General features: G+C 37.1%; 1 protein-coding gene across 1 annotated transcript; it reads right to left on the reverse strand.

Annotated features, from left to right (window-relative positions):
• Positions 1-2,927: 2,927 nt before the first annotated feature.
• On the reverse strand, positions 2,928-9,725 carry LOC123556488 (uncharacterized). The gene is made up of 6 exons (XM_053542721.1): positions 9,556-9,725; positions 9,090-9,131; positions 8,481-8,795; positions 6,616-6,726; positions 5,964-6,039; positions 2,928-4,713 (listed from the first exon to the last, which is right to left on the reverse strand). The coding sequence occupies exons 1-6, from the start codon at positions 9,617-9,619 to the stop codon at positions 4,338-4,340; spliced, it is 984 nt and encodes a 327-aa protein (XP_053398696.1). The 5' UTR covers positions 9,620-9,725; the 3' UTR covers positions 2,928-4,337.
• Between the last annotated feature and the right edge of the window lie 3,030 nt (positions 9,726-12,755).

Here is a 12,755-nt window from a genome sequence, read left to right on the forward strand (position 1 = left end):
TTTGGTGCTCTGTACTTCCGAGAAATCTACCCTTACCTCTTATCTTTTATATATATTTTAACACTCGATAGCCACTTACATCAGCCAAGAAAAAACGTATAATCATAAAAGTCTTACAAAAATAGTATCGCGGCGTAGATATCTGAAGAAGACATGTTCAGTGTTCGAGCAATTACGCGAGTACTGTAGGCATACACATATTCCTATCCGTTAAAAGGAAAAAAGTAAATGAAATAGAAATAATGTTAACATTTGTTACGCGTCTTTTATATAGGGGCCTACTTGTATTTTGCATGTTTGGCGAAGGTTTAGACAGGACACCTTTACATACGCTGGCTTTCTCTCAGATTCCATCTGTCGTACTGTTGCCCTTACCCGAACGACAGAACGGTATTTTGTTGTTTTATTGTTGATTCATTGTCTCGTTCTATCACCCCCGCAAAATGTCGTTCTGTTTTTTTGTCGCACCCACAAAATGTCGTTCTGTTGTTCTATCGCCCCCGCAAAATGTTCTGTTTTTCTGTCGCACCCACAAAATGTCGTTCTGTTCATCGGTCGCCCCCGCAAAATGTCGTTCTGTTGTTCTATCGTCCCTGCAAAATGTCGTTTTGTTGTTCTGTCGCCCCCGCAAAATGTCGTTCTCAAGCTTGTTCTATCGCCCCCGCAAAATGTCGTTCTGTTTTTCTGTCGCACCCAATAAATGTCGTTCTGTTCTTCTGTCGTCCCCGCAAAATGTCGTTCTGTTGTTCTATCGTCCCCGCAAAATGTCGTTCTGTTGCCCCCGCAAAATGTCGTTCTCAAGCTTGTTCTATCGCTCCCGCAAAATGTCGTTCTGTTGTTCTGTCGCACCCACAAAATGTCGTTCTGTTGTTCTGTCTCCCCCGCAAAATGTCGTTCTGTTGTTCTAATGCCCCGCAAAATGTCGTTCTATTGTTCTGTCGCCTCCGCAAAATGTTGTTCCTTCGCCGCCCCAAAAACAACTGTTACATTTTCTGATATATCTTTGTGTTGTGTTCTTTCGCCCCGCCACAACGACATGACGATAATTTTAAACATTTCAAAACTTGTTCTGCCGCACGCAATGTTGGTAAACAAAACTGAAAGAACGATGCTGTCAGATGTTAGAGTCAAGCATGTGTTTAAAATACCCTGTTTACCGGAATGCGTCAGAATGACATTTTGTAAATTGGCGTTCTGTCGGTTTAGCAAGGGCGGAATCTTAAAAGATATTGTGCTGGAGTTTTATTTCTTCATAGCAAAATATCGTACGGTCGTTGAATGACTGAAATCAGTCACCGTACAAAACCGCTAACGGAAGAGAGACAACTACATTAATATGTTACAATTCACGTTACAGAGTTACAAAACATGCCTACTTTTTCCTTCGACTTCGGACATCTAACTGTGTCTCATCACTATAAACAGTTTCAGTCGTATATTTAAACCATATTTTCTTAAGAATAACGAGTGGCGAGTGTATAATATCTAGGATACATTATCTCTTAGGAAGCAGAGGCCTATAAATATAACTTAGTGCTTACTACTCTGCCATCATAACTTAAAAAGTAGGCACCTAAGTTACAATTTCCGTCAGATACTTCAAATAAATTGTATTGTAACAGTTTTTTTATTTACCTTTTAAAGAATGGCCTTTCTCCCCCTGCACCCCCATCCCTCGTCACAGCAGGAATGTATATGGACTACTAATTCACAACCAAAGAAAAGGAATGTAAAAATGATATATACACAACCTACATACAAAAGGACTGACTTAAAAGACAATTGTGCATTTTTTTTTCTTCTGAAAAGATAGACATATATATTTTAACACTCGGTAGCCACTTACACCAGCCAAGAAAAGACGTATAATCATAAAAGTATCGCGGCGTAGATATCTGAAGAAGACATGTTCAATGTTCAGTGTTCGAGCAATTACGCGAGTACTGTAAGCATACACATATTCATATCTGTTAAAAGGAAAAAAGTAAATGAAATAGAAATAATGTTACGCGTCTTTTATAAACTTGTATTTTGCATGTTTGGCGAAGGTTTAGACAGGACACCCTTACATACGTTGGCTTTCTCTCAGTTCCACCTGTCGTTCTGTTGCCCATACCCTAACGACAGAACGGTATTTTGTTGTTTTATCGTTGTTTCATAGTCTCGTTCTATCGCCCCCGCAAAATGTCGTTCTGTTTTTCTGTCGCACCCACAAAATGGCGTTCTATTGTTCTATCGCCCCCGCAAAATGTCGTTCTGTTGTTCTATCGTTCCCGCAAAATGTCGTATGCGTCAGAATGATATTTTGTAAATTGGCGTTCTGTCGGTTTAGCAAGGGGGAAGTCTTGAAAGATATTTGCTGTAGTTTTATTTTCTTTTCCTTTGTTTTGTTTTTGGCATAGCAAAATATCGTACGGTCGTTAAACGACAGGACAAAACAGTCTGAAATCAGTTACCATACAAAACCGCTAACGGAAGAGAGACAACTACATTAATATGTTACAATTCACGTTACAGAGTTACAAAACATGCTTACTTTTTCTTTCGACCACGGACATTTAACTCTGTCTCATCACTATATACAGTTTCAGTCGTATATTTAAACCATCTTCCTTAAGAATAACGAGTGGCGAGTGTATAATATCTAGGATACATTATCTCTTAGGAAGCAGATGCCTATAAATATAACTTACTGCTTACTACTCTGCCATCATAACTAAAAAAAGTTAGGAACCCGAGTTACAATTACAGATACTTCAACTAAATTGTATTGTAACAGTTTTATTTACCTTTTAAAGAATGGCATTCTACCCTCCACCCCCAACCCACCCTTCACCACACACACACACACACACACACACATACACACACAACAGGAATATATATGGACTACTAATTTAGAACCAAAGAAAAAACAATAAACAGGAGACGTAAAAATGATATATGCTGTAAAATGATTTCAGTGCCTTCTACAAGGAAATAAAATCACTGAATAACAATGAAGAATAAAATGAAAGAAAATGATGTCACATCCTTTCAAAAGAATACGGTTATATTCAGAAAGAACAGACAGACATATATAACTTCCTGGTGCAGGAAGAACTTAATAAACAGATGTCCTTGATCTCAATAACGATTAAATAGACGGGCCATTATTGCTTTACACCGAGTGACATTGTTTATAATATACAAGTTATAGGTAACGCACAGTATAATGGCGTTCTAACATGACAGACAGACAGACAGACAGACATTTGTATTTCAAATCAAATAGGCTAAAAAGCCAATACTGACATACAAAGGCACAAATACAGCAGCTGACAGTGTACAAAAGAAATATACAATGACACATCTAACATAATAAGAACTAGCAAAACTGACATTACGTTTAAAATGATACCCTGTTAGATGAGGCAAGTATGAACCTGGAGAAGGCCGGTAAAAAGTAGCAAAAAATTACCAAATATTGTAAACAAACAAATTACATAAGACTGGGTCCATACATACTACGTCAATGCCTGTGTGAACGAGCGGTAATGCACCCCTCTTCGGGCTTGAAGTACTTTAAAATTACATACTGTCTTTATTTTTTATTTTTTAAAATTGAATGTCATTTTACCAGAAAATAAACACACGAAATAATGTTTAAATACACTTTGCCTTTGTGCGTTGTATAATGAAATGCTTCTTTAAGTTCTCCTGTGATACTGACGTTATGGCGATCTGATACTTCATATTAAATATCATCGCCAAGTTATAAATTTTGGTACATTTATTGCCTAATTTAAAGATACTCCTGACTATACGGAAATAAACCAGGAAAAAACTAACAAGATATATGTAGTGCAAAAATGTTTTTCGACGGATGCAAAATTCGAACCGCGAACCGTCTGTGTTCAGACCCTGTGTTTTGTTCACAGGAGATAACTCCTGAGGCTATTCAAATTTTGTATAATTATGTCGCTTGTCTTCTCAAAACATACGATAATCAGATGAGTCAGAATATATAACAGAATTATTCTTTCTAAAAAAAAAAGATTATCTAGTCGGTAGCCAGACTACGTGAGAAGGGTCACTTACTTTCACTCATCCCCTAAGCATTGATCGAATTTCGTTTATATTTTGTTCTAAACGGGAACGCTACTTTATGAAATGATATATCCCAAACAGTGATTTGTCATAAGACCATTGTTTGGAGTTTAGATGCGAAGGAGTTATATCACGAGGGCGCAGCTGAACTCACCTAAGTTTGATTTACATGTTGCTAAAAATAAAAGCGCCATAATACTATTCGGTATACGTATAGTGAAAATATATAGATTGGGAGCATGTCGTCGTCATTTTTTATTCACGTAAAAATGCTCCGCATAACGTTCCTTATCTCTCAGCTCAATTCCTTCAGGAACTGTCACGTTAGTTCTGCTACTTCCGCGGAAATCGAGCGGCGAGTGCATGCTTACATAGATATGTGACATATTGTTCTTCTGTCCCGGACCTTGATCCTCAGCCAGTTTCTGCAATTGACGATTTTTGCATACACCAACCATCTCGTACTCTCCATTTTTGCCTACGTTAGATACTTTGTTTGTCATCGCGAGGTAATGCTGTTCGCCGGAATTGTAGTTATTTCGTCCTTGACCTTGGCTAGTATAGTCTGATGACGAAGGCGGATGTTCACTTTCATTTCGAATTGTTTTCTTTGCCAGCCGATATCTTAAAATAGAATGTATCTATTTAAGTAAAGAACTACATTCAGATTATTAGCTAAAAGACAAAACAACAACAACAGCACACAGAAAACCACAAAGAACTATTTTTTCTTCCTCCTCAATATTGCCACTGAACAGGCAAACACAAAACTTTGAAGGTGTGAAGAGAACTTGATAGCGTACAGGTGAAACATAACTGTTGTCTTTATATATTTTTTTAGTCATCAATAAATTGCAGGAAACGCAACATATCCAGGCGAATATCAACAGCTGCGTTCATAGAAAAACGCCCAGCCAACTTCGAAATCTACTGTTGCCTGCACAAAGTCTCCTTATGACACACGAGCACTGGTGACCCGAGCTCCAAGCAACCTTTTAGTAAACAAGAGCTGTCGGAGGACAGCAACGCTCGACTATTCAACAGCCTTGTCGCTTGAATGAATACGAAAGTCGAAAAATGGGCATAATTTAGTAAAAAAGTAAAATAGGATTATGGAACCTGCATAGTGCTTATCAGCTAAAGACAGTGGACAAGTGTGTGAAGTTTCAATCCATTTCCATTAGTGGGTACTGAGATACCAGCTTACATATAAGAATTTAACCAAAAACTCCTAAGTTGAAAAAGGGGCATTATTTTGTAAATTGCGAAGTTGAGTTATTGACCATTTGCACTGCATGTCATATCATGACAGTGAACTAGTGTGTGAAGTTTCAATCCTTTCCCATTATTGGATACAGAGATACCAGCTTACATACAAAAACTTAACCAAAAATTTCTATGTTGAAAAAGGGGCATAATTTTGTAAAAAAGTGAAATAAAGTTATGGGACCTGTGCAATGTAAGTCAGTTTATCACAGTAAATAAGTGGGTGAAGTTTCAATCCATCCCCACAAGTGGTTACTGAGATACCAGCTTACATACAAAACCTAAACCAAAAATTTCTAAGTCAAAAAAGGGGCATAGTTTTGTAAAAAAGCAAAATAGAGTTATGGAACCTGTGCAGTGTAAGTCAGTTTATCACAGTGAATAAGTGTGTGAAGTTTCAATCCATTCCCACAAGTGGTTGCTGAGATACCAGCTTACATACAAAAACTTAACCAAATCGGGACGCGGACGCCGACGCCGACGCCGACGCATGGGCGAGTCCAATAGCTCTACTATTCTATGAATAGTCGAGCTAAAAAGTAAGTTTAAACTAAAATGACCTAAGAGACAATAAGCTGTAACCATAGTAACCTATAACAAATACTTGCCTTTTTACAATAACAAGAAGTATGACTGCTCCGGATATGAGAAGTAATGCACCAGTCACAGACAACACTATTGAAACTGAAATTGTATGTGTCATATTTTTAATTTCCGCCTTCAGTTTTCAAACTTTTAGATTTTTAATGATTTAGACAGTTTAATATATCAATATATATGAAACAATAATATGAATCAGTTTTTTTAAATCTTTAATCTTTATTAATCATCTGCGTATTCATAAGAAATGTGTTTGATACCGCATGCATACGGAAGCACTGAGATCACATGTGAACGAATGTTCGTAGCTGTCTTTTTTGTATGACTTAGCCATCTGTTGGGCACGAGTTAGCAAGCTCTGCATGACTTAGCTATATTTGTGCACGACTTGGCTATCTCTTGTGCACGACTTAGCTATATTTGTGCACCACTTAGCAATCTCTTGCGCACGAATTAGTTATCTCTTGTGCATAACTTAGCTATATCTTGCACACGACCTAGCTATTTCTTGCATATGGCAATTTTCTTGAAACTTAGTTTATTGTTTTTGCTTCAAATTCTAGGTTTTTTGAAGTTATGTGAAGACTTAACTCGGTGAACATCGTAAAACATTTATAACAGCTGTTTTGTCTTTCTGTATAGTTAATGTCGAGATCGAACCTGCAAGAGGAGTAGGAGTGCCCAGATCCACCTGTATTGTTCTGGAGGTTTGTTCAGCGCAAGATATGTTAAAGTAACCATCGACATCTGAACTGGAGTACTGCTGCGGATCTACAAAAAAAAAATATGTTTCTTTGATCAAAATTATTTTCACACAAACATACAAGTATATTAAAGGAATAATGTTGTTTCCAATGCACGTGTAATCAATGCCATAATTATGCCAGTTCTTTCTTCTAGACAAGGTACATTTTATGACCACACATTTGTTTATTAGAAATTCGGTGTTTTTGTTTGGAATTGTAAACAGTAATTTGATTTGCAAAATAACCGAAAATTGTTTTGCACTTTATTCCTTTAGCTTGTCGTTTTGCAAATTGTATATATATGCAAAACCATGATCATTCAAAATACATATAATATAAATTCAGTATGTATATCTAAATTGCTGTTGTGCAAAAGATCACACTGACTTATGAGATCTACAAGCAATGGTAATAATCAGCAATGTGCATGCTGAGATCAACATACATGCAATGTGCATACTGTGACCAACATACATGCAATGTGCATACTGAGACCAACATACAGCAATGTGCATACTGAGACCAACAAACAGCAATGTGCATACTGAGACGAACGTACAGGCAATGTGCATACTGAGACCAACATACAGGCAATGTGCATACTGAGACCAACATACAGCAATGTGCATACTGAGACCAACATACAGCAATGTGCATACGGAGACCAACATCAGCAATGTGAATACTGAGACCAACATACAGCAATGTGCATACTGAGACCAACATACAGGCAATGTGCATACTGAGACCAACATACAGGCAATGTGCATACTGAGACCAACATACAGCAATGTGCATACTGAGACCAACATACAGGCAATGTGCGTACTGAGACCAACATACAGCAATGTGCATACTGAGACCAACATACAGGCAATGTGTATACTGAGACCAACATACAGGCAATGTGTATACTGAGACCATCATACATGCAATGTGCATACTGAGACCAACATACAGGCAATGTGTATACTGAGACCAACATACAGGCAATGTGTATACTGAGATCAACATACAGGCAATATGTATACTGAGACCAACATACAGGTAACGGCATACTGAGACCAACATACAGGCAATGTGTATACTGAGACCAACATACATGCAATGTGCGTACTGAGACCAACATACAGACAATGTGCATACTGACACCAACATACAGGCAATGTGTATACTGAGGCCAACATACAGACAATATGTTTACTGAGACCAACATACATGCAATGTGTATACTGAGACCAACATACAGGCAATATGTATACTGAGACCAACATACAGGCAATGTGTATACTGAGACCAACATACAGGCAATATGTATACTGAGACCAACATACAGGCAATGTGCATACTGAGACCAACATACAGGCAATATGTATACTGAGACCAACAAACAAGAGAGAAATATCTTGAATAAACAAGAAATACGCTCACTGAAACTAATATAGAAGCAATATATACCATAAAACGAAATAACAAGCAATATACTCAGTGCATACACTCATGTCAAATGGCAGAGAAAAAGATGAGAATAATTCATCTGTCAACTGACATTGTCGAGAAATGACACGAGACAGTGCGGTTGAAGCTCATCTAAAAAACTTAGGTTGTCTACGAGTACATTGAAAATGAGAGGGTTTCAACTTGAGCTCAGAATTGTAAAGGATACTAATATATGTTGCTCTGTAAGCGCAGTATCATTCGCCAGCTGAAAGAACTAGATCCACATCCATTCGGGTCTGATCGTCAAGAAGTTACAACTATAAATGAAAATATAGAAACCTGTTGCAACACGTAGGCAGACTCCTCTGCTGTTGAACTGTTTTGTAGTGGAGAAAGTAAGTTTCGTTTCATCATTTAATATAGTTCGTCTTGATTCTGTCGAACTGTTCAGCACAATACCGTTGATTTCAAATTGTATACTTTGTATGCCTGATACATTTAATGCATCGAGGTACCAAAATACTAATTGGACCCTCTCAGCAGCCGGTGAGATGGTACACTCGCACGAGCTTTGTTGATTCTTCGGAACACGTGATGTATCAATGAAGACACTTGACCGCAGGAACAACTCGCCACCATGGCAAATACGTACAACTGTGAACAGAAAGTAAGAGTTAACTATACACGTAAGATCATTTAACAACAAAAGCACCAAGATATGCATTGAAAGAATTAACAAATATAGTATGACGTTTTGAAGAAGACGATGTACGAGTTGCTTGCATGGTTATTTCTCACAGAAACGTTTTAAATACATAACTATAACAAAATTAATATTTTAGTCAGTTCAACATACGTACCGCACGTACTAAACAGCAAAGCTTAACATAATTTATAACTAAGCGAGTTACAGCAGCAACAACTTTTCACAAAACATTCATGACATACCTGGTTTGTTAGTGCCACAGAATCCTGGTCGCCCCTGTGTTTCTGCAAAATATACCTACACTTAACTCATAGATATAGTCACCAAAATTTTCCACTTGTCATGTATTCTTTAAATTGCATTTTTACCGCGAACTCCACAACGGTTGTAAAAAAATATTCTATTTCAATCAACAGAAGACAACAGCAATAACTGATTAAACTAAACTCGCTTTTTCTTTCAATCACCAGCTAAAAATTAGGTATGGTATCTCGAAGTAAGTTTGTGAAAAAAAAATGTTTTTCGTTACCACCACAACGCCGATACGAAAATTAAATTAAATTATTTACAAATTAAACGTAAGTAGCGATAATATTGTTTGGTCAAAAGTGAGTCTTCAAGTCTAAACTGCATTTTGTTTGCAGAAACATATTTATGAAATATATTTGAACAAAAATATAAATTTACATATTCCCGAAAACATATTACCTGTTACAATCCAAACTTGAAAACACACGTTTATTAAACACAAACTCTTAAAATCAATCTTCATATTTCATTTCTCTAAACGTACTTGGAAGTGGTAAAAATTTCCTGATCTTGAGCTAGAATATAATCAGAGGATATGTCAGTAAAACATATATAGATACAGAGGAAGTTAAATCTAACACTTATTAAGAGAAATGCATACCATTTCAGTCTGAATATTTCAGATTTATAATGGGACGCAGAAAACAAAACAAACACAGAAATGATAAACTGAAAACGAAGAAAGAACACATACTAGCACGAACGCGTACACACACATATATACTGTCATGACCATTTTGCTCCTGATGAATTTCCGTTGTAAACTTTTTAAAAATAATATAATATGTGGGACATAATGAATGGCAATGAGTTTTAAATGTCGTTTTATTTTTCTTGTTAAAATGTTACAATTTTTACATTTTTACAGTCATCTTGCATGAGTTGCATGTAAACTATACGGTCAAGAAAACCCAATATAAAAACCAAATATGATACTGTCGGTGTCTTTGGCATGAATACGACATGAGGTATTTAATACATGCCATACCATGCATAGTCACAGACATATGCCACCAGAAGAAACAACAAGTAAACAAAAAGGAACATGATATTTGCATGCACCATTTTACGTCTACGATTATTTAAATTCATAAAATCCATCCGCCGTAGTTTTTTCCGAATACAATGTACTCAGATGTGCCAGTGCATGTATAAATCTTGCCAGACTAGCTGAAAATAATATCATCCATACACCATAGCTGGATAATTGCTTTCCCCTTTTCTCTATGTCGAACATTGTCAATGAAAGCTGCAATAAATAACACATCTTATATAGATCTTTGAGTCGCTTGACACAATGCTCAACTCATTGAAAACTATTTTTACAAGGCCAGCAGTGCTCCAGCAAAAATATTAGTATGGCGGTCTTTAAAAATACCGTCAATGATAACAAAACAGACGTGTTACACCGTTGCCGGATCGAAACAGGTTTTCACATTAACAATAATCTGCATTGTATCGTGGAGTTCTTTCATTAAAAACAAGTGAAATTCCATTGATTAGCTGGTACAAATTACTTGGCACAAATGTTCCATTCCAACAATATGGTATGGCAAGTTAGTTAATATCATCACATGAAGCGGTATAGGGAGACATGTGCTTTTTCAAAAGCAATTTCTAGTCAATCACCCATAATAAAGTAAAACTGTTTGATCAATGCTAGAGTAACAAATGTCTGTGTTAAACATTGGAGAAGACATCCATAATTTAAGAATAAACACGTCGAGTCTGACAGATATATATTTTGCGAGTCCACGTTGCCAAAGCCACATTCATGTGTCGCAGCAGATGTATATTCTGTGAAATAGCAAATTTCACAATGTTATATAACATTGTCAATAGCAATCTCCCTTTTTGTTACTATAAGAATTGCAAAGCATCTTTTCAGAGTTCTTACTATCACAACTTCCTGTGAAATAGTGAAGCTTCTCCCAAAGTTGAAAATGATGGTAACTGTAGCAGCGAACGGGAAAACTTGTCGTTTTGTTTAACCAGAAAAATGTTACCTCATCAGAGACAGTTCCCATGCAAGTCTTGGTTGGTCAAAGATAGAATCTGCTAGAAATATTTTCGATAGAACATGTATATGGAGAAAGTACATGTGTATGGAGAAAGTGCATATATGAAGAGGTGTATGTATATGAAAAAGTGTATGTATATACTATATGAAGAAAGTACAAGTATATGAAGAAAGTGCATGTATATGTAGCAGGGTAGAGTATAAGGATGCACTTATCATGACTGCCTTGCTGCTATATGAGCAAGCTTTTATAGCGACGTGGTCGAGTCTTAAGTGTGAGAGGTGCAGGTTCGATTCACGGTCAGGGCTGAAGTATTTTCATATGTATACGAAGAAAGTGCATGTATATTAGGAAGGGACATGTATATGAGGATAGTGCATGTTTATGAAAAAAGGACATGCATACGAAGAAAGTGCATGTATGAGGCTTCAAAGAACAGAGCTTCAGAGGTTTCTTACTGCAGAGAACGTTGACCAAGTTGTTATCGAGGCAAAATATTACATGAAAAATAAAACGTGTTTGTATCTTACCTTGGTTCTCCTAAAGGTGTGGACAAGTTTATTGATGATGGAAGGACAACCCGTTTCACAATTACAGCACTAAAATTAAAAACCTGAATTAGAAACTAAGGTCAGGGCGAACGAACAGGTGCTTCAGTTATATCACTTACATGTGCTAGTAAAGAAGTACATGCTTTAAAAGGCTTCTTGAATTGAACAAGACGTAAATCGTCCTTCACTTATTAGAAAGGGTCCTCTTGCTGGGTCTGTTTGTGATTTCATTAATTCTCTTTGTAAGAATATCTACTGCTCTATTATCTAAACTATCTGATGTTTCATCGGGGAAACCCAAACTTCATATCAGCTTCAATAGATTGTTTCCTGTGGTATTTTTGCTGCTTGCAGAGCCTCTCCCGCCACTATATCACAAACAGACCCAGCCGGATGACCCTTTCTAGAGATGCTGATGAAATGTCTCTGAGTTTTCAGAAATCGTTTATAGTTCCCCTGTTGTAGAAGGCTGTATATTGGCTCTCAAACGAGAAAGAGTATCTTAATGCTCTATGTTCTTGGATGTTGCATATGACCTTACTACACTTGTAACTTATGTCTTGGTAAAACAATCTTGGACTTGGCGTACACCTGTTCTGTGAATTTGTAAGCAGACACTTGGCAGAAGGCGTAAACAATACGGGGTTCTTTGTTTCATAAAACAGGCTTCGTCAGGTTTTCCCTATTGCATACCATGTAGCTAACAGATGTTTGAAAACTCCTTCCCTCCTTTAGGTGGTTTAGAGCCCGCCCGCTTAGCTCAGTAGGGAGAGCATTGGTCTACGGATCGCGGAGTCGCAAGTTCGATCCTCGGGCGGGACGTATGTTCTCCGTGACGATTTGATAAAAGGCACTGTGTCTGAAATCATTCGTCCTCTACCTCTGATAATTCATGTGGGGAAGTTGGCAGTTACTTGCGGAGAACAGGTTTGTACTGGTACAGAATCCAGGAACACTGGTTAGGTTAACTGCCCACCGTTACACGACTGAAATACTGTTGAAAGTCGGCATTAAACCCAAAACAAAC

Source organism: Mercenaria mercenaria, chromosome 5, assembly GCF_021730395.1.
Source record: "Mercenaria mercenaria strain notata chromosome 5, MADL_Memer_1, whole genome shotgun sequence".
Lineage (NCBI taxonomy): Eukaryota > Metazoa > Mollusca > Bivalvia > Venerida > Veneridae > Mercenaria > Mercenaria mercenaria.